Source organism: Zootoca vivipara, chromosome 9 (assembly GCF_965207765.1).
Source record: "Zootoca vivipara chromosome 9, rZooViv2.hap1.1, whole genome shotgun sequence".
NCBI classification, from domain to species: domain Eukaryota; kingdom Metazoa; phylum Chordata; class Lepidosauria; order Squamata; family Lacertidae; genus Zootoca; species Zootoca vivipara.
This window is the reverse complement of record NC_142592.1, coordinates 35,730,504-35,754,101: the sequence shown is the minus strand read 5'-3', so window position 1 is coordinate 35,754,101 and position 23,598 is coordinate 35,730,504. Positions and strand designations below refer to the sequence as shown.

Below are 23,598 nucleotides of genomic sequence, written 5' to 3'. Positions count from 1 at the left end.
GTAGGGTCTTATATGTTAGTACTAACACCTTGAATTGGGCCCACACTGACAGTCACTGTGGTGCTTTCAAGCCTGGTGTCAGATGGCTCCACAGGGCTGCCACGCTTACCAGTTTAGCAGCTGCATTCTACACTAGCTGGATTAAAGATTAAAGAAGAAAGGTATGTATAAATTTCTGTCAAATAGTCTGGGGAATGGCAGCTAGCTACCAAGGGCTGCAAAATGAACATCTTCTCACACCAGTGTTGGTCAATCCAGAGCAATTTCTGAGTGTGGCAGGCATGTGTTTCACTGTGAAAAGCATTTTGCAAAGAGACAATGGGAGCTAAAATGTGAAAAAACATGTGAAACCCTACCAAATGATTTCCAGTTAAAATGCGCATTGTGTGGAATGCACTGCACTGGGTTTCATTTATCATCATAATTAGCGAAGAGGAAAATCCTTCTGGTGGTTAGACTGAAGTTATTGCAATGTTTTAATTTGGGGATAATTGGGTCAAGCGACTGAGCCCTGAGCTCTTTGGAATTGGATGGCCTTGAGCATGTCATTTCCTCTTAGCTTCAGTTGCTCAAATGTCTAGTGAAAATATTATCAAACTTCTCAAGTTTCTTGTTAAGAGGATGGATGTAAATAATTCCTGAAACACACTTTGCACACTAAAAGTTCATTTGGCATAATAAAAAAATAATTGTACTAATAATAGCACAAACTATATATGTAACAAAATGTAGGCAATGTGTTTTTTACTACTAGGCTTAAAAACACAGGCTCAAGTGTTCAGAACTTTCTGTTTATTCTTGGAAATGCTGAATGATGTATTAGCTGGTGCAGTAATGGGTTTTAAAATCCTCTTTCTGCAAAAACAAATTGCACCCAGTTACATCACTAGCTTTTGCACTCAGATTTCTTTCAGAAATTGTGATATGAAGGTGTTTAAGCCCCAAGACATTTCTCAGGATTAGAGCTTCCTGTACCACCCTCCCACAAACCAGGCACCCCACTGCCATTGGTTAGGGTCAAATACCACAGGCTCTGCATTCAGAGTAATTCTGTGCCATTTGAGAAAGCAAGAGGCAAAGGTAAGTTTTCTTTTTCCTTCTTTATTGATTAGTAAACTGGATTATATATATATATATATATATATATATATATATATATATATATATATATCAGAAGCTATTTTTAAGCAATGCATTTTAATATTTTGAGAAGAATTGGAATTATAAAAATGTACCTTATGTCATTTTTATATGGCTATTTCTTAGTACCTTCCTATGAGAGAGTAGTACATTATTGGCATCAAAATATTTGACAGCTCTTGTACATGCCAGTGTAATTACAGTATGTTCCAATATTTTGCTTATACTCTAAAAGGCGTACAGAGGCACACAGATTTCACAAGCAGTTTTTAGTGGACCAAGCAGATTTACAGGTGTGTGTGTGTATACAGCACATATACAGAGACATATATATAGTATATGAGATTGGTGTGGTTTTATTTCTTTAGATGTAGTCTTCAACAGCCAAATATGCTCCAAAATACTAATTTTTATTTTTATTTGTAAATGTAATCTAAATTATAGAATAAAACAATAAAATAGTAATATGACATATGTACTATCCTCTTTTACCAGGTCCAAACTCTTATTCTTCTAGTAAAACAAAACAGTATGTTCAGTGGGTAGTGTGATGGTTTTGGATCTGGAAGACATGGGTTCAGATCTCTCTCCAGTCATGTGTTCAAGACACAGTCTCTCAATTTCAGCATTGCATTTGCACATTTAGATAATCAGGGACTTACTTCAGAGTTCCTTGTGATAATGTCAACAACAAAAAATCAACTACTTTGCAAATTAGAAGTTCTAGACAATATAAGCAGTAGTAAAAACAGTACAAGCTACAATATGAACAAATCAACACACTGTTTGGAATTATAAATAAACAGAAAAAATAACCAAGTCAGATGGTCCTTATATTATTTATTACAAAAATTTGCAAATAAGTTCATCGACGTATTAGAGGTTCCTAAGTTATCAGCATAATAGCCTATCTGTAAAGCAACTCTAGTTTAGACAAATCTTTAACACTGTAAATAAATAAATTCTGAAAAGTGCAATACAGTTAACCCTTGGTTATAGGCAAAGAGAGTCTGCTGGCTGTAGGTTATGTCTTCTAGGTAGCTAAAAAACTGGAAAGTGTATAAGAGAAAAATGAGAGCCTTGTGCTATTCACCATTCCTATTGGAATTTCATGCCTCCATGTGTAAACCTGCTTCACAAAGGCCTTCTTTCAAGAGGCTTAATATCAGTTTGTTTGAGTCTAGGGAACCTCAAAAGACAAATTGTCTCATGAATTTCTAATATCATACACTGTGTGCTGTTCTTTAAGCACAGCTTATAAATGTGTAAAGAGTCATGTGCTGCTTTCTCAGTTTAAATACTGTGTGTGTGTATTCACACTTTTTCCATATCAATCCCTCAATGTATGTGAATGATACAACGAAGATTGGAACTTGGATTGGGGGGAGGGTTTAAAATTTGGTGTGCATTGCTTTAAAATGATGAGAGAAGACTGTTAATGTTCAGACCACATGGCTCCTATCCAGCTAAAGCTATTTGTGCTTGGCACAAGTTAGTTGCAACTAACAAAGCGCATTGATTCCAGTTTGACTTAAGGGTGACTAACTAGTTGGGCGGTGGCCAGTATATTAAACAAAATTCAAACCAGTGTTCCAGATCTACTTTAGATTTAACAATATAGTTATAACCTAGCCCAATCCAGCATGCTATGAATGCAGATGCTCTGTGAGTTCAAAATCCAGTTTCATGGACTGGGTTCACATTGCCACTAGAACCTGCATTCAGCCCGTTGGAACAACATGTGCATGAACCTGGAGTCACTCATTGCAGAACCAGTAAGGAGATACTAGATGGGTTATTGTGCAGTATTTAGGCAGCTTACTTCTAGCCCAGAATCCCATGGCCTGAGCCCACGCTTATGAACAGATTAGTCCCATTTGAGCCTTATGGGGGTCTGGTTTTATCCCATAACCAAACTGTATCTATTTAGGTATATGTGCTGGACTCCTAGTTGGCAGGGGAGCACCTGATGCTATAGGGTAGCAGTCCCTTAGAGGAGACCACAGCACTAAAATACAATCCAAAGTATTGAAAGAAGCTGAGCGGGAAGTGGGGAGAGCAGCCCTAGAGTATCCTCTGATTTCTGGATCCAGGTGATCACTCTTACTAATGTATTCAACCTGCTTTGTACAACCACCCCACTAAGAGTCTCAACCCCTCCTCACAAAATGGGATACCCACCTACAGGCTGCAACCAACGTAGAGGTGGAGCACAGCTATGCACCTGTGATGTCCATTGACCGCAAAGGAGGCAATATGAATCCCATCAGGACTTCTTAACCATGGAGCCAAAGTTTATCACTTTTAGAGTAGTGTATAATTGGGAATGATGCCCTTATACATCCAGTTGTATAAGTATGTATATATATGCTGAAGTAGAATGACTAAATAGAAGAAGTATCATTTGAAAATGTTTCTCTCTGAAGTGTTGCACTCTCCTGGTTTCCCTCATGGCTCATGTGACTGATTACTGTGTATACACACATCGAATTATTTGTAAAACTCTTTAGCTCATCAAATTTCTAGTTAATACAATTCAATAACCTATGTTCAGTGGTACCTCTGAATGCGAGCAGGATCTGTTCCGGAGCCCCGTAGGCAACCAGAGCAGTACTCAACCTGAAGCGCCGAATCTGCACATGCTCGCCATGCGATTTGGCGCTTCTGCGTATGCGCATGACGTCATATGGCGCATCTGCGCATGCACAAATCACTGAACCTGGAAGTGACCCGTTACGTTACTTCCGGGTTCGGCGCGTTTGTAACCCATGTTGTACACAACCCGCAGCATTCGTATCTAGAGGTATGACTGTATAATATTTCATATGATATTTGCATTTATATTTTTAATAATCACTTATATGCTCTCTTCCTCTAGGAGACTGAAGAATGAAGGCCATTGCAAATATTTTCATGCATTATTTTTTCTTTGATGCTGTTTTGGCTGGTCCTACAAGGAGTCCTGTAACTTATGACTCTGAAACATATGATGTTGGTTTGGAAGATCTGGATAGCCTATATGACTATGATGAAAATCTGTCTGTTGATCAGGCCCAGGTAATTCTAAATTGTGGGGTTTATTTTGCTCTTATGTATTATATTGTACAATTGTTAATAGTGATAACAAACAGATTTTTATATTAGGTGGGTTGGGGAAAAGAAATGGGTTACATTGAGAGGTTTCTGTTTAATGGACTCAGTTTACAATTCAGATCACAGTCAGCAATTTCTGCAGGAAGTAGGTACATATTGGAGGATCTCATATGGGAATCACTGAGTGATGGCATGCTAAAAAGGAATAAAGCAAACATCTATTATCTCACCCGTTTGTACCAGGGTCTGTTGACATCACCTAATAATCTGTTGATATAACATCATGTCTTTTGGTAACACACTAGAACAGCTGGTGCTTGAGCCCATCCCGTGTTCTTGTGAATCACTTGGGGGTATAGCCAGGAGCTGATATTACATTAATGTTGGGAATTTGAGGTGAGATACCCATGTAGTGGAAGTTGTCCCCAGTTCTAGTCACCATGCAGAGGCAGCTTAAGGTCCAAAACAGTTTACTGCTGCAGAAGATAAAGCTCCAGTAATACAGTTCCAGATGTTCATATATAGCTTGTAGGCTTTGCCGCTACAGATACATATGGTATATACAAGTTCAAAGTATTTCTGTTGCTCCAGGTTCAAGACAAAACACAAACTCCAACTCACGGACAGACTCACAGACTGATTCTGACACATAGACTCAAGACCCTGGCATGCTGAGCTGACATGCCTTAATCACTTATATAGACAGCACTGGGCCATTGCCATAGCAACTGGCTGGGCTGACCTTGTACCTATTGCCTTTTGATTCTGTCTGAAATGTCATTAGTGACCAGGCCTTGGAGGAAAAAATAGACAAATTTTTAGAGGTAGTTGAAAAAGTTTTGACATTCATGTGAGAATTTTGTTTTACATTCTAAATGGAAGAAATCTTATTTAGGAAATGATATTGAATTTGTGATGCTTGTAAATGTTAAAGGCAAAATTGCACCCTGAACCAAGTAATTATTAACTGTAGCAACAACTTTCAGAATAGTCTCTGTGTGTGAAGTTAAGCAACTGGAATCTGATTGGTAGAAGAATGCTAAAGAGAAACAATTTCTGACAGTTTGGGGCAATAAATACATTTTATTATGTTGGGCATCTTATGAACAAAAGTCTGGCTATATTACACAAGGAAATATAGGAAAGTAAAACCAATGTTTTCTTCACATTGTGAGGAAAGCGCATTTCTTTTTGTGATTTATAGCCAAGATAGAAGTCTAGGATTTTTGCCATGGTGTCAGTGGGAGGTCTTCTTCCCACACTGGAATTCTTTTTACAAATTCATACAAATGATATAAAACTTTTAAAAAATGCGGGCCTGGAATTTTATGTAAATGCTCTCCATTATGTATCTTCTCAGATAGGATATGTTGTTGCCATCCTCCAGGTGCTAAGGAAAGTGGACAGCTTGTGCAGATTTTGAACTGTAGGATGATGAATTTGGCTCCTGACATCTCCCTTTGTACATTGCTGTCTCTTGTATCACTGTGATCCTTCCAGGTAGCAAGGTGGAAGATCTAAACAGAAGTCTGGGTTTACTTTAATCATCCTATTGCCATAGTTAAGAAGAAGACTAGAGTGGAAAGTTCTGAAAGTTTACCAATCAGCAGATGAGGTGGTATATTGGCTTTCATTTCTTCTTTAGCTTCCAAGTTCTAGGAACTTGGCTCCTTTTAAAATATTTCATCCTAAGGGGGCATATTGTTCAGGAGAGAATTAAGGAAAAGAAAGATGTCATTCAAGTAGATAATTTATGTGTCTGCTGCCAAGCAGAGACAACAGGAAAAAGGAAACGTTAAAAGAAAATAAACATAAGAACAAGGAAGGGATGGTTAGGTCCAGCAGGAGAAAGAGACTAGAAAGGGAGTGCAATTTGAGGAGTAGTCTGTACTTATTTTCATTTTTGATCTGAGCCTCAAAATGTTTCTCACGATTCTGAAACATAGTACTGTGTTTATATTTTTCTTTGGGGTTAACATATCAGTCTCTTTTGAGAAACGTGTCCATGTTTGCCTGTAGCTGTTGAAAGATTCCCATGTCTATAAAAATCTTAAAGTGGAAACATTTTTATTAGCTCTGATTCAAACTTTGAATCATGAGGGCTACCATAATTGCACTCCAGAGCTGAGCTACCTGCCTGAAAATGGAGAGGTGTGGGAATTCCCTTTCACATGCTTGAACCAACCCTAGAATAGCAGAAGAGGGAACTGTAGTTCTAGGCAGGAGTGTAAGTCTGAAAACAAGACATGTCATAGAAGACCTAACAGAGCAGTGTAAGACATCCTCCTTCACACAGGTGGGGAAAGGGGTGTTTCCATTTGCAGTCCACATTTAATAGGATGCAAGTTGCACTTACTGACACAATGCTCAACTCATATGTCTGTACTCTTATGATAGTATTTATTTATCACATTTATATACTGCCCATATAACTAATTTGTTTGCAGCATCTTATGTATGGGATGTATAATGCATTTTTATTATACAATCCAAAGTTTAAAACAATAAAACCAGCAGTAGAGAAACTATCTAAAGGCCAGCATAAACAGAGCAGCATAAATGCAAACCACCATAAAACCAGCCAGGGCAAAGTACTTGGTGCAGTTATTTAAAAGTGCCAAACAAATATGCCTATTGTAAAGGTGTGATAAAATAAAATTTAAAAGGCTTCACCTTTTCATATTCCTCACCCCCTTCTTGGCAAAAGTCATTCCACAGGGCAACAAAGACATTTTCCATTCCAAAACTAGGCCTGAAACCCAACTCAAATAGATAAAACCCAACTCAAATAGAAAATCAGCGTTATCCATGAGAATCTAGTACTTAGCAATCACCCAGTCAAAAACCTTACTTAGGAAGGGGATACATATTTGTGACCATCTTGGACTTGTTAATAGGTCTAGGCTAGTTGTTTGTTTTTCAAGACAATCTAATTATCACCTCTTTTAAAGTAGATGGGACTGTTTCTTCTTGCAATGAGGAATTCATAGCCTACTGGATCCAGGTAGACATTTGATTTAATATGGCAAGATATGCAAGGGCCCAGCACATGGGATTGGTTGAAGTCAGTCTTCCCTACTAAAGTTTAAGTGCCAATAAAATAGGACATTTAACATAGACTCAGGTAGCATTTTCCATTACTTTCATAGAAGCAATCCTTAGCATAATGTGATGAAATTAAAGAGCAAGGATATCAAGAGAAGCATCCAAGAGAAAATTGCTAAGCAGCAAAAGTAAGGGAATCACTACCCCTCCTTTAGAATCCTTGAAATTAAATTTGAACTACTGCAATGGACCATAGCTGCCAAGTTATCCCTTTTTTACAGGGATTTTCCCTTATGCTGGATAGGCTTCCTCGCGAGAAAAGGGAAAACTTGGCAGCTATGCAATGGACTAGCAGGGGGTGGGGTGGGGAGGGGATGTCAAAGTCTTTTAGATGGTACATATTTAAATTATTTAAAAAGAATGAAAATTCCTGTGTAATCATTCTGATTAAAAGGCATACTTAAACATGATGATTTTCTCTTCCTTGAAAATTTTCAAGACTAAATAATAGCAGAAGGGGGTGAAGCTAAAAAGTTGACATAATGAGAGAAAAATGTTTTCAGCTGTGATGGTATAAGAGATTGATTGTAGCATGAAAAAAAATCAAAGACCGCGTACACAACTCCTTCTATCAACCTTACTATAACTACATGGTGATTCTACATGCATGTATACAGGCTGAGAAGCAATTGACTGTAGCTTCCCAGGTCATGTTACACTATGTGGACAATCACTTCAAAAAGGATGCTTAGAATTGTGGGTTGGTTTTTAAATAAAGCATTAGAAAATGCCAAATTGGTAATATCATGTATTTGTACACATCTGGCAACTGTGCAAAAGTTCACTTACTTTCCATGGTTGAACGACTGCTGAAAGTTTTTGTCTGAAGAAAGGGTTTAGGATGCAGCTCATTTTCAGGAAGATAGGTGTGCAGAAATCAGTGGATCCTCGTGGGAGGATTATGCTGCTGCTGCTGCTGCTGCTACTTCTGTCTCCTTCAGAAATAGGCTCTTACACCTTCTCCCTCTGTTGGGGTTGAGAGGAGATAAGAGCAGGGTAAGAGGAAAAGGATCAAAGACCTTAAAATCTTTTGGGAGGTTAGGTCAGGTCTTACTCAGATTTAGCAAAGGAGCTTTGTTTGCAGCACTTCTAGCAGCAGTTTTCTGAGCTCGAAGATTATAGGTGATTACTTCATCTGTTTTACAATTAGAGTTTGAGTTGAAAGAGAAAATAATGTCATCATGAGCCACTTGGGTTGGGACTAAGTGATCAGCCGATTTTGATACAAAATCATTAGGAACTAGTTTCCTTTGCTTTTCTTTGGAAGATACAGATCCAAATACAGTAACTACTTGGGCTTCTGTTGCTACAGGTAATTGTTAAATGATTGCCGAAGGGAGAAAAATGAGCATTCATGCCCATCAGCTATGGAGGGCAATATGCAGTTAAGTTCATTTATATATACAGTGGTACCTCGGTTTAAGTACACAGTTGGTTCTGGAAGTCTGTATTTAACCTGAAGCGTACTTAACCTGAAGCGAACTTTCCCATTGAAAGTAATGGAAAGTGGATTAATCCGTTCCAGACAGTCCACAGAGTACTTAAACTGAAGCGTACTTAACCTGAAATGAACTTTCCCATTGAAAGTAATGGAAAGTGGATTAATCCATTCCAGACGGGTCCGTGGAGTACTCAACCTGAAGCGTACTTAACCCGAAGTATGAGTGTAATTGGTTCTGAAAGTCTGTACTTAATCTGAAGCGTACTTAACCTGAAGCGAACTTTCCCATTGAAAGTAATGGAAAGTGGATTAATCTGTGCCAGACAGGAGGTATGACTGTAGTGTAGATCATGTAAACAAGGGTGTGTGTTTTCCCTGAATAATTTTCATTTTCAACAGGTATTTTACATTAGCACAGAATTTTCTGAGGGTTTCAGGACTTTAGGTGGCTTGGGGATTTTGCCAGGGTAAGCCAATGGGCACTTAATAGAAACCACTCAGGAAACCATTTTAAAATTTCATTCCTGTTTGCCGCAGAAAACAGAGTAGCAGACTGCTTTGGAAGAAACTGTAGAATATATGCTTAGTTTAGGAAAACTGAATGGAAAGTGCATAAGATGGACATTAAAAGGTTTTTAGAATGTATTTAATGTATTTAATACTTTATTTTCCCCGTTATACCATTCACAGTATGCAATTTGACTTTGAAGAAACATATACTACTGCATTCCCATACTGCCTTAGACATACTGAGAATTCCCACACTCATGCTTATGTGGCCAAAACCACACTACATGTGGACAAAAGAGTGGTATTGCTAGGCTCAGGGTAAATTGAAGGCATGAGAAATTTTTAGAGGAAAATATCCTAAAGGGGCAGAGACTCCCCAAAGAGTTCCATAACAACCCAATTACATTGAATTGGGTTCAGTGAGAGAAAAACATGACAGCTGGATGGAAAGGAGGACTAGAATGGAGTGACTGAGAAAGGAGGACAAATAAACATGTTTGTGGTAGGAGGAGCCAGCTCCTTGTACAGATAGGTCACTTCCTGGGTTAGGCTGAGAAACTATATTTAAATAACAACAGGGACGGAAGAGAGACATGGATGGGGACATAAGAGAATTCATTGTAGCTGAAATGGTGTACATGTGTATCCCCCAGGAACCTCCCCCCCCCCATAAATTCTAGACAGCCCAACGGGAATTCAGTACTGACTAAAGGTTGGGCAAACAAAGGGGGAACACAGTGTTTGTGTGAGCGAATTTAGGTGTCTGGAACCCTGAACACAACCACTTCACAATGCAACGATTTGTTGCAGGGCACCACTTGTAAAAGACATTCTAGGTAAGAGTAGCAATGTTGCCACACAGCACCAAATCAAAAAATTTTTAAAGATCCCTAAAGGCATTTCAGTTACTTCAGTTTTATTTGAGAATCCATAAGATCATAATGAGGTCAAACTTACACGGAAGAATTTAAGTCCCATTGATTTCAGTAGGAAAGTCTTTATGGGGATATCTTATTTCTTCAAAGATACATTGCTTGTTCCTCCTACTGTTTCTATTCGCATGAACTAAGTATGTTGGTGTCATGCTGTTCATGAGACCTTTTAATGGGACACTATTATTAATTTTATTAAATTATATACTACTGATATATGAAAATTGCTTCTGTGAAGCAAACCTCTTTTTACTTTTTACTCCATATATGACATAATTTCCACTGTATATTTATTTGGAGGGAGAAAATGCTTTCTTAGAACAGCAGAAGAATTACACAAAGAGGGGGAAAACAATACATCACATGGACTATTCCTCTGCCCCATCAGAATCTCACATTTCTGATCATTTTCAAGTGTTGCCAAAAACAAACATTTGGAAGATAAAAAACTATTTTCTGCATTATTGAAGCTAGCAACATCTTTGTCTTGTTAAGCTCTTGTTTGAGCTGTCAAATATGTAAAAGACAGAATAGTGCATGGCTTATGATAAAACTAATGAGAAACAGATTTTCCTTGTGTTCTCATTGTGTGAAATGGCATAGTAGCATATTGATCAGTGTTTTAAATCACCTGTCATTGGACTGATGCCCTAAAGAAAAAGCCAGAACTATCACTTTTTTGACAGTCTTGTGAAGCTTAAGATATAGCAGTCAGGAAACACATCTTTGATTCTCGTTGTTGTTGTTTTTTAATGCCTTCTGCAGTGTTTAACTTTGGAAGAATCATGTCAGAAATTTGAGCATCTCAGTTCATTCTAGACAGAGTAAATACAAGTTCTTGCCCAAGGCACAGCCACATTGAGGGTGAATATATGAAGGATTCATGAGGAGTGTGAAACTACATCCATGAGTCATTATCCCTTATGTTCCATTTTCTGGTTTCTTCAGCTGAATCTGTCTGTTGAGAGATTGTAGTGCCTTCTGCCTTTCAGATCAGGACTTGTTTGCTTTCAGATTTTGGTGTGAATTTGCACCATTACACCAATGCACCACAACATGGCTGTACACCTAGTACAGGGGTTCCCAACAAAATTTTCTCGAGGACCCCTCATCGAGCCACTACAGTGGAACCTCGGTTTATGAACACCTCGGTTTATGAATTTTCGGTTTATGAACGCCGCGGACCCATCTGGAACGCATTAATTCACTTTCCATTACTTTTAATGGGAAAGTTCGCTTCAGTTTATGAACGCTTCAGTTTATGAACAGACTTCCGGAACCAATTACACCCATGTTTCAGTTTATGAACGCTTCAGTTTAAGTACTCCGCGGACCCGTCTGGAACGGATTAATCCACTTTCCATTACTTTCAATGGGAAAGTTCGCTTCAGTTTATGAACGGTTACTCCGTGGACCGTCTGGAACGGATTAATCCACTTTCCATTACTTTCAATGGGAAAGTTCGCTTCAGTTTATGAACGCTTCAGTTTATGAACAGACTTCCGGAACCAATTGTGTTCATAAACCGAGGTACCACTGTATTGTGACAAGGACCCCCATTAATTCCTAATCCTAAAATTAAAAAGTGAGAGCCAAATTAAGAGTCTTTTTATATTTTATATTTATACGTTTTTTACAGTTACAACAGAGTACTCCATCAGTATACAGTTAGTTTTAATTTTCAGTTCTTAATGAGATGAGTTAAATCTGTCCTTTGAGTCCATTATTTCTGAAATATTAGGTTCCAAACTTGAAACTTTCACTCTGAAATCCGACCGCATGTCGAGCCGATTCCTATATTTGTTTTTCATGAAACACATGGAAGAAAATGCTTGCTCACACCGATATGTGGTTGCAAATGGAAGGATCTTTTTCATTGTCTTATTTCCAAGTTTCTTGTTTACAAACACTACTGTTTTGCAAAGAGGAAGCGCGCGCCAGGGAGGAGGGAGGGGAATGGAGAAGACAGGGTACCTGCGCAGTAGCGCACAAATGAAGCCGACGCGCGCAAAGCATCTTGGGGAGGTGAGCGTTAGTAGAATGCGTGTGCTGCCTCTTTGCAAAACAGTAGTGTTTGTAAAGCGCCACCTAACGGCATACAGCAGAACTACTGCCTCTATCTAATTCTAGTTTTGCGCTAGACTCTGCTCATGCAGGAAGCGGCCAAAACAAAAAAATCTGTTATCATACGAAATATATTTAATATATTTTTTATTCTAATAGCATCTTGCGGACCCCTCTGGCATAGCTCGCGGACCCCTGGGGGTCCCCGGACCACCTGTTGGGAACCACTGACCTAGTAAATTATGATTTCTTTAGTTATGGAAAGAAATATAAGCATGTGGTATTGTGAGAGGGAAAGCATGTAGAACAAAGAGCCATTGTGGAAAGAAGTCAGAGGAACAGGCAGAAAGAAAGCAAAATAAGGTGAGAAATGAAAGAGTGTTGGTGTGCGCACACACATTTAAGTTGGCATCCCTTATACCAGCATTGCTTTCTAATGTTAACATTTTTGCAGAATACTAGTGGAACCCTTGTCATTCATCTCTCTTCCAGACCAAGCCAAGTCCCCTGAGTTGTTGCTGCCATAAAGTGATATTTCAGAAAGAGAAAAGATCATAAGAGCCACAAAAGCTTTTATCTAAATCTAGATCTTTAACACAAATAGTCATAGCGATAAAATTAGTAACCACAAATTTGAACTTCAGTTCTGTGTGCACCTACCTGGGAAGCTGAAAACAGTGAAATTTATCATTATAAATAAATTATATTTTATTGCTTATAACCTGTCAGTCTGACTGGGTTGCCCCAGTCACCATGGGCAGCTTCCAACATAATAAAAGCACAGAATTAACATGCATACTGTTACACTGTAAGAGATATAGCTTCCTACATGTAAAAACACTTCTATAGGCTCATCAATCTCTGTTGTATTTTCTAAACATGCTGCAATTACTATTTAAAAAATCATTTTAGAAAAGATATTCTCTGATATGGCCTTGATCAAAAGTAGATTGCTCATCATGTCTGCTGCTTCAAGTGGATAAGCTGCCATATTTTTATATGGCATATGTTAGCACTTTTGCATAATGTTCCTGCTGGGTCAAGACATCTGGAATGTGTTCCTCCCTCTAGACTTCCTCCATGAAGAAAACATCTGCCTTGATTTCCTGTGTTCTTTTGGTCTTCTTTTGATTTGTCCCAAAGTCCATTGTCTAAGCTGTCTCCTTTTCAAAATGACAGATGGGAACATAAAAAAATTCCTTCAGTAGCACCTTAAAGACCAACTAAGTTTTTATTTTGGTATGAGCTTTCGTGTGCATGCACACTTCTTCAGATACAGTGAAAAGATGGGAACAATGTGTTTTAGAGACACGCATATGATAACAGTCATTATCCTTGTCACCTGGCGTAGAGGGACAAGAATTTATATCTCACCTCATCAAGATACTGATAACCTGAAAACACTTTCTTAGCTTCATAGTCACAAAAGAAGGCATTGATGGTGGCGGTTCCTGTTCTCTATGAAGAAGAGGAATTCCAGGTTATCTATCGAAGGGGGAGGTGGGGTGACTTTTACCTCTTTGCTCCCTGTTTCAGGATTACAAAACTAATCAAAACCCTGCGAGGGAAGTGTTCAAGGTTCCTTGAAGCTGTACCATTTTATGTGGATGGTATTGGGTACTTGCAATGTGGAATTGTAGCTTCTGTTGCATGGTGTGTTTTCTCTTTTATCTCAACATCCCTTCCCTAATCACTGCAACTTGAGTGACCTTAGGTTTAATTTTTAATCACAGTGAATTATTTTCTATCAGTCAAAACATGAGATACACAAACACACAGACACCCCTCCTCACCTCTCAAGCTCTGTCAGCTTCCCTGCTCAGCTTAGTTTTGATTCTTAGAAAGGAAAGGAGAGGGGGGAAAGGTTATGTGTTTAACTTCTTGGGGGGGAAAGTAGACCTCAGGAAAAACTTGGAAGCTTAGTAGGTCCCTGATCTTCCTTGTTAATAGTGTGATCTGGTCAGGAGCATGGAATCATGACTGGAATAACCCCAATTCACCTTATTCAGCATGTACACAGAACTGATGCAGACTCCTAAAATATTTTTTATCACTTCATCCAAAGATCACATGGCAGTTCACAACATAAAAATACAACATTAGAACACAGAATACATAACAAAACAACCAAAAACAAACCAATAAGCACTCTCGCACAAACATATTTAAAGGGCCATGTAATGTTAATCAGCCAAAGGCCTGGTAATAGAGAAATGTTTTCTCCCAACACCTGAAGATATGTAATAAAGGTGCCAGGAAAGCTTCCCTGGGGAGAGCATTCCTGTAATGGGGAGCCATCGCAGAAAAGATATGTTTTTATGTTGTCATCTTCAGGCCCTCTCTTGGAGGAAGCACACGAAGAAGGGCCCCAGATGATGGTTACAGGGTTAGGGTTGGTTCATATGGGGAGAGGCGGTCCAAGTTCTTAACCAAGTTCTTTGCATTTTCAGCTTTGCAAGCACTGTTTTGGTTCTCTGCTGAAATTCTGAACAATGGTTGCCTCCCATAAACACACATGGAAAATGTTCATTCAGACAGTTGGGGGGGGGGTGTTAAAAAAACACCCAGCAAATGATTTATTAACTTAGTCCTTCACTCAATTTATTTCAGTATATTTGAGAATACAGAAAGTTTTACAATTCCATTTAAAAAACAGCCCACCAACAACAACCATTTGGATTTTATTTTATTTTTGCAATATGTTACTAATTTATAGAATCTGTTGCCAGCTTTCTCCAGAGAAAACAATCTAGCATGCATGAGAAAGAAAGCTTTACTGAAAAGAAAAATTAAAGTGAATTTTAAAGAAGAGTGGGTTAATGTACAATTTTATAAATTTGTAGAGTTATGGGACAGAAAATAAGCTGATATTGTTGTGTTCCAGGGAGTATGTGCCATCTACTGGTAAAATAGGATTCTGAAACTACCTTTTCCAATCTGTGTTAGATACTTACGGTACTACCGTAAGTAAACCAAAGAGCTATTCTAAGTCTCCCAAAAATGTAGGTATACAAAGTGGGATGCTTTTGTCAGAAACCACACATTTAATCTTGTAGGGTGACCTCTTTCCAATATCTTAAGATGTCAAGTTTCATGAAAACTGCAGGTTATCAGTTTGGGTTGCAAAGATACACATTGGTTTTTAAGTATGTGAACCTAGAGTGGATAGGTTACAGCAGCAAGATGATGAATGATGTATCCTGCTGTGAAAGGTACTAATTTGTATGTGATATGGATATTTCACATTTTCTCTGAGCTAGCAGAAAAAGTCTTCCCATCACATATTCTGCCTGCATTTAGTGAATAATGCTTTCTTACTGACATGTTCTTGCTCCAACCTCACCAGAGACTCCTAGGCCTTTAATATAAGTCCAGGTAATTTGAATATACACCAAATTGTAATAAAAATTGACATTGCATACCGATGCCACATTACTGCTTTAATATGTGTGTGTCTCCTAGGTAGAGATTGGAACAGTAGTACCATCTGTAACTCGAGAGATTTATTTACCTTCTCCACTGCCGGAAGAACCTGAAGAAGAAGCATCCACACCTAAGCTTATTGATGGCTCTTCACCTCATGGACCAGGAGTTCTTGGTCCCCATACACATGAAGGTTTGTAAGAGAGAGTTGAGGGACATGATTTTGGCTTTCTGCTTAGTCTAGATTTGGGCCTCTAATTCCACACAAGCTAAGGAGCCTTTTCATCAGGGAATATGTAATGCAGTTTTCTATACAGGTTTACAGTATGCAGACTTGCCTCCTTACCATCTAGACTTCTTAAATTATCTAGTGATCAGGGGTTGGGGGAGGAACCGTTGTGCTGTTATAACTACCACCAGTAGATGGAAAGAAGTATGGGAATGAATCTGCATTCTTCTCACAATAGTTATCAGGTTTATGAGTGTGTGGACATTCAAGAGTGACAGATAAATTGGGTAATCTAATCTATTTTCTTCCAGTTTTGAAAAGCAAATTGCTGATTTTGTGTTATTTTACCAGTTATGGTAGAAGCTGAGCTGAGTTGAGCCAAGCAGTGAGATGTCAGTTGCGAAAGAAAAGCAAAATAATTAAAGCCCCCTCCCCAGAACACAACATTGATCCCTCCTATAAGTCAAATAAGCCTTAAAGCTTGGTTGTATGTTAATTAAAATAATGTCACCAAATTTCAGGTTAATTGGTATAATCAGACTAGTACTTCCTCCCTGGGCAAGGTGGTTGAGAGTGTGATGGCTAAATAGCTGCAGGTAGACCTGTAAGAAACAGATTCTAGTCTGGTTTCAGGCCCAGAACAACTTGGCCCTTTCTATGTAACCTCCTTAGTCCCACTCATGTGACCTTATTGGTCCCTGCCTACATAACCTCCTTGACCACAAGTTGCCTCACACCAGGTTCAGGGGCAACCAGTCACTGCTCAGGAACAGTAAGAGAGAGGAGGCCAGCAGAAGCAAGGGCAGTGGAGTAAATGGGCTTTTGGTCTCGAGCAACATGGAAGGTGGGAGGCCCTGAATTCCTTCCTTCTGGAAAACACTCCAAATCCCACTAAAAGGAATCCAGTAATGTTAACCAGTAATGTTAAATATTGCTTTCCAGTCTATCCTAAACACCCACATTAACAGCCTTAGACATATAAAATGGGGTCATTTTGCACCATTATGTTTTATTTTCTATAAATATTTGTGATGTTTCTCAATCCCACCTCCTTTTTCAGAAGGCAATGGGAAAATGCAGAGCTCTTCCCAATTACATCCACACACCTGTTAATGAAACCCTTTCATGAATTGGTTTAAATGCTTTAGATCATTTTCTTATGTTCATTCAGCAGTAGTTTGATGTTTTATTTAACAGCTTTCAAGCAGTTTTTCCTCAAGGGTTAGTTGAAGCCTTTCCTGATGTCATTGTTCTGCATGAAATATGCTAATTAAAAACAATTCTAAGGAAATTGAGGTCTCATTGGAGGGGGGAAAACAATTTCCTCAGATATCAAAAAAGCATGCTGGTTACCAAACTAAATGTATGCAGGTTTATTAAGTTTTAAAGGGAAGACACAGATCCTGGAGGTAGAATATAAAATGAAGATATTGTCCTGACTATGACTTGAGAAATCTAGTATGGACAAAATGCTCTGTTATTCATAAGAGTATTTCCTATAAAACATTACAGATGTAGTGAATCACTAGGATTATTCAAGCAGCAATTTTCATATCCGAACCAATCTAATATACAAGGTAATCCACTTGATTTGATTACACTGTCTTTCAAAGTTGTTGGTTTTGAACAGCCACATTGCCTCCAATAATAAATCTCTTAATAACGTATTGTGTGTTTGTTTCATTTAATTGTAGATTTACAAAAGTGTGGTTTGTAACTTTTAAAATAAATATTAAGCGCAGAAAATTGGAGCATTGATAATGTACACATGTTTGCATGTGCACCCAGTTGTGAATGGCGTTAACACAAAGTGCATGAAATATTCAATATAACGTTTCCCAATAACTGAAAAATATCACTATGCATTACTCCACAAATTGTGTAAATGCGAAACTTTTATCAAAAGGTGCATGACTGGTGATTATTCTGCTACACTAAGAGGAAAGTTATCCACGAGAACTCAGATACCTACACATGAGCCTAAGCCTAGAACAGCTAGAATAAAAGGAGCCAAATGCTTTTAAAAATCTCAAACAGAACCATAAACTGGTTCAGCAAGATACTTAGACTGTGTGGCTCTGTAGAATGATATGGCTCTGTGTGAATTTGCAGCAGGTTAGATTTGACGGAAGTCATTCCATGTGTCTCTGAACAAGGCTGATCTAAATTTTTACAGGTGTATAACTAAGTGAATGGTTTCTTGTTTTATGTTTTAGGCCTCCCAACTTGTCTTCTGTGTATGTGCCTAAGTACTTCTGTCTACTGTGATGACCGTGAACTCGAAGATCTTCCCCCCTTGCCGAAGGAAACCACACATTTCTACTCTCGCTATAACAGAATCAAAAGGGTCAACAGGGATGACTTTGCTAACCTAAGTATGGATGACTTTATTATTGGTTACTACACTTTATTTTATTGCACGCTGTGGCATTCACACAAAGCCCCTGGTCGTTCCACGGACTATTGACCCTGTGCCACCATGTCTATTCTCTTCCACTGTCACCAACCAGGTTTCCCCGGTAATATATTCAGACTCAGTCAGGTTGTAACGTATTAACAAAGATTCCAGTTTATTGTGAACGCAAACAAGTTTTAAATACTGTTCACTCTCTCTGTCTCCCCTCTGTCTCTAACCCACTCTGACTCCTATGCCTCCCACCCACAAGAAACCAACCAAACTAACTGTCTCTCTCTTTCCAACTGTCTTCCCAATTGTCTAAACCTCTGGCTAAGCCTTTTTAAAAGCAGGTAGGCTCCACCTCTGGGCTTGTCTATTGGTCTACCTATTAACCCTTTATCTCCCCCTGTACAGACATTTCCAAAAGAATGGGCAAACGCCACACACTCTACGCAAAGTACTTTCTCATACTGAAAAATAAGTGCATAGTAGCATACATCTTCTGGACATAACATCATATTGTGAACTATAATTTGAAATTATTTGCATCCAAAGAATGGTGATTGTCTGTCCTCCCCACCCCACCCCACGGTGTTGGTCTTTAAAAGCAGGCAGAAATGCTGTAATTATTTTCCCTGCTTGGTGTCCCTGACTAGGCAACTTAAAAAGGATTGACTTGACTTCAAATTTTATATCTGAAATTGATGAAGATGCCTTCAGGAATCTACCACAACTTCAGGAACTGATACTTCGAGATAACAAGATAAGGCAGCTTCCAGAATTACCACCAACCTTGATATTCATTGATATTAGTAACAACAGGCTTGGTCGCAAAGGAATCAAACAAGAAGCATTTAAAGTGAGTTCTGTATTTAACTGCTGACTAATTTGAAGGAAAAAAAATCCCTCAATTTGACTAATAAAAATAGCCATTATAAGAGCAGGAGAGAGTTCTCTCATAAAGTGATGTGAGATGGCTCTTCCAGTACAAAACAACGTGGTGGCGGAGGCATAATTCCTAAGGTCAATGTAGAAAGGATCATGGGCCATGGATTATGCACATATTATTTTCCTTTTATTTATTTTTGTTTCATAAAAGTTGTGCACTGCTTGATTGTGAAAAAGCACCAAGCAGTTTACAAATATAAAACAATAACATTAGCAGGAAACTTCCATTTCACTGTATCTGAAGAAGTGTGCATGCACACGAAAGCTCATACCAAAATAAAAACTTAGTTGGTCTTTAAGGTGCTACTGAAGGAATTTTTTTATTAGCAGTAAAAACAACCAACACATTTTTTTAAATCAAAATTTGCCACTGGCATGTATTTTTAAGCAACCTGTGCCATGCACATAATACATCAAAACTGATACAGAAGCCATATTTTTGTACTCAAATTTTATATTCAAATGGAAAAAATACCTTGCATGAAGTCACTGTCAGAGTAAGGTGGCAGTTGTATGGCAACATGGTATGATTCTGTCTTCCGTGCTCTGAGAACAAGGGGGGAATTGTGCCGTGATACAGAGAGAACTGCAGTGAGGTCAAGCTCAGTCTTACGGCCTGAAGTAGCCAGGCTTTGCAAACCTGAAAACAAGCAAATAAAACCACTAAACCGAATAGTCCACACAACTGCAGCTTTGGCATTCGTTGAATCTCTAAAAAGAATCGATTTTGGTACAGATGTTTAAAACGATTGGCTGCATTTAAGTGTCTGTACTCATGTGTGGCTCAGAATGAGAACAAATAAATCACTTTTCTTTCTTTTTTAAAAAAATGTTTTCTTCAGGATATGTTTGACTTGCACCATCTTTACATCACTGATAACAACTTGGATCATATCCCACTTCCACTCCCTGAAAGCCTCCAGTCTCTTCATCTGCAGGTGGGCTAAAACAACCAATAATTTATTTTGGATATAGTGTTTACTTGATAAGAAATTTCATACCAATAGGTTCAGGGGCTTTTGTGCTAGGAAGAACTAAATATCATTTTCTCTTGTTAGAAGTTGGACCCGTTGGTTACAAAGGTGCTCTCTGCCCCTCCACATCCTCGTGCTTTTCTTAAATTTGGAGACATAAGTTGCAAAGCTGCTTTCCCCCCCACCCCCCACCCCCCATAGCACTGGGATTGTGGATACATTGGTAAAATCATGCCCTCTGATAGCAAGCTAGACCTGTCAGTCACAACAGAGTTTCTCCTCTGTGGTCTCTCTAATCCTGGTGTTCTCCCTCCCATCCTCCCAACATAGTGGGTAAGCTTAGACACATCAGGTGACATCCAACACTTAAGCTTTCCTGACACAACAGACATCAGTGCATTCAGTGCAGCTTCCTCTCCCCATCCTGTCACCCTCTGACCTTCCCATGCTCCCTCAAAATCAGCTTGGAGGCAGTGAGGACACTCTCCAGAGCAGATTGCGGTATATGCAAGAGGTGGAGAGAAAATGGAGGTCCTATTGCACCAGTGGAACCACATACATGTAGCATTGGATAAATCTGGTTGCAGCAGATATTTCTCTGCAGCATTATTTTGATGTCTAGATATCTAAGGTGCCACAAAATAATAATAAATAATAATTTTATAACTTATACCTTGGCCATCTGGCTGGGTTTCCCCAGTCACTCTGGGCAGCTTACAGCATATCTTTATATATATATATATATATATATATATATATATATATATATATATATATATATATATATAAACATTAAGCGCTAGAAACCTCCTGATACAGGGCTGCCTTCAATTTGTGTAATTCTTTATCTCCCTGACATCTGAAGGGAGGGTGTTCCATAGGGAGGGCACCACTACCAAGAAGGCCCTCTGCCTGGTTCCATGTAACTTTGCTTCTCTGAATGAGGGAATGGAACCAGCAGAAGACCCTCGGAGGAGGATCTCAGTGTCTGGGCTAAATGATGGGGATGGAGATGCTCCTTCAGGTATACTGAAGGAGGTCAGTGCCAACACTTTGCATTGTGCCCTGAAAGATACTGGGAGCCAGGGAAGAACCTTTAGGACTGGTGTTACATGGTCCTGGCCACTACTCACAGTCACCAGTCTAGCTGCCACATTCTGGAATAGTTGTATTTTCCAAGTCACCTTCAAACGTAGCCCCATGTAGAGCACATTGCAGTAGTCCAAGCAGGAGATAATCAGGGCATGCACTACTCTGGCAAGACAGTCTGCAGGCAAGTAGGGTCTCAGCCTGCATACCAGATGGAGCTGGTAAACAGCTGCCCAGGACACCAAATTGACTTGTGGCCCCATGGACAGTTGTGAGTCCAAAATGACTCCCAGGCTGCACACCTGGTCTTTCAGGGACACGGCCACCCCATTCAGGACCAGGGAGTCCCCCACATCTGCCCGCCCCTTATCCCCCCAAAACAGCACTTCTGTCTTGTCATGATTGAACCTAAATCAGTCAGCTGCCATCCGTCTGCCAACTGCCTCCAGACACTCAGAGTTCCCTGCTCTTATTATTCAGAGTTCTTATTAATTCAGAGTTCCCTGCTCTTATTATTCAGAGTTCTTATTACTTCAGAGTTCCCTGCTCTTATTATTTTTATTGATTCAATTTCTCATCTGACCTTCATCACAAAGTCCTAGGGCTTTGACTTGTGCCTCTTTGATATCCCACTTCACCTCTAAAACCCCCCAAAATTCCTCTGAGGCATCCTGCTTGGCCCCAAGATCTATCCAAATCCAGTGCATGCTACTACTAATTATTAGGCTATTGTTGACAAACTGACATTTAAATTGGAATTTAAATACTGGCTTTAATCAATCTTTTGTTTTCTTTTTAGAACAACAATATACAAGAAATGCATGAAGATACTTTCTGCAAAATGAAGGATTATTCTTACATCCGCAAATCTCTCGAAGACATCAGGCTAGATGGCAATCCCATTAACCTGAGCAAAACCCCTCATGTGTACATGTGTCTACCCCGTCTGCCTGTTGGGAGCCTTTTTTAGGTTTAGGCCATAACGAAAATGTCATGTAACATAATTTCTTTTGCAATTATGCTTTCTAAAGCAAACTGCTTCAAAAGCTTGTAACAGTATGATATGGTTGTATTGATGTAAAATAATAAGTAAACAGTTGCAGTCAGTAACGCACAGTTCTGAATACTAATTCATTCTCTATTAAAGTATACCACGCTTCCATATTGTAACCAGTGCAGAATAGCTGACATGATAACTATGATGAAAGGAGAGGGGAATGGATAAGTATTAGAGAAACTGAATAGTAATGATACTTGGTTCATAATTTTATCCACATTAGAATTATAATAGTAAAGCTATAAGAATTGTATATAAATAGAAAATGACCCATGCTACCTTGTTTTTAATCATATTATATATGTAAAGCTTTCCCATATTTTTTTTCATAAAAATGTAACAAAAGTCCTGTCTGGATGAAACCAAAGCTCCATATAGGCCAGCGTCCTACTTGCTATAGAGGGCAGCTAGATGCCAGATCAGGTTATTTTACTAAAACATTAATATTAAAAATAAATATACTCTCTTGTAAAATGTTGAACACTGCTTTGTACTAGAGATGAAACATGGAAACTGTCCTTACACTGTGTAAGTAAAAAAATGTACACCAAGTGTGTGTGTTGTCTTCACAGTAATTTTGTGCTAGATAATAGTGAAGAAATAAAATTCCCTACTTCTCTACTAAGCTCACCAACCAACTCAAAGCAACAGTAGAAGAATTATGTGCAAAGGTATATTTCAATAGTTCCTGACACTATGGAAATAAGTGCAGAGCAATACCAAGTGTAATGTAGAAACTGTACAGAATGTTTCTGTTCATATATTTTAATACACCAGAGGGGAGAAAACATTCAAATATGAAGCACTACTTCCTAAGAAACTCTGTCCCCAACATTCAGTCAGTATTTACCTTCTACATATATGCTTTCCTCTCTAGCATCACACTACCTAGTACTTACTTCAAGTGTCTATGACAGTTTAGAACAGGGGTCCCCAGACTTACCGTGCGGCGGGCCGAAGGGCAGGGGAGTGCGCGCGCAGCGGGCTGGAGGGCGGGGGAGTGCGCGCCCGTGCGCATGCGCACACGCGCCCGTGCGGAAAAAAAATCGCCGAAAATCGCTTGTGCGCATGCGTATGGGCACAAAGGATTTTCGGCGATTTTTTGGCGATTTTTTAGATCGCCGCTGCGCCGCGCGCCGTGAGAGCGGGCGGCGGCAGCGGGCGGCGGGGGTCGTCGCGGGCCGGATTGGAAGGC

The 23,598-nt window shown here is 39.1% G+C and overlaps 1 protein-coding gene across 1 annotated transcript; it reads left to right on the top strand.

Annotated features, from left to right (window-relative positions):
• The first annotated feature begins 895 nt into the window (after nucleotides 1-895).
• EPYC (epiphycan) lies at nucleotides 896-22,877 on the top strand. The gene is made up of 7 exons (XM_035127788.3): nucleotides 896-1,080; nucleotides 4,019-4,197; nucleotides 15,748-15,901; nucleotides 18,154-18,312; nucleotides 18,992-19,194; nucleotides 20,126-20,221; nucleotides 22,146-22,877. Exons 2-7 carry the CDS (start codon nucleotides 4,030-4,032, stop codon nucleotides 22,314-22,316), a joined length of 951 nt encoding a protein of 316 aa, XP_034983679.3. The 5' UTR covers nucleotides 896-1,080; nucleotides 4,019-4,029; the 3' UTR covers nucleotides 22,317-22,877.
• The last annotated feature ends 721 nt before the right edge of the window (nucleotides 22,878-23,598 follow it).

What these genes read in the sequence shown, in the direction of transcription:
- EPYC (XM_035127788.3), top strand. Translation starts at nt 4,030, where the DNA reads ATGAAGGCCATTGCAAATATTTTCATGCATTATTTTTTCTTTGATGCT. An exon ending in TGTCTGTTGATCAGGCCCAG is followed by an intron (nt 4,198 to 15,747) that starts GTAATTCTAAAT and finishes TGTGTCTCCTAG; the next exon opens with GTAGAGATTGGAACAGTAGT. An exon ending in TCCAGTCTCTTCATCTGCAG is followed by an intron (nt 20,222 to 22,145) that starts GTGGGCTAAAAC and finishes TTTTCTTTTTAG; the next exon opens with AACAACAATATACAAGAAAT.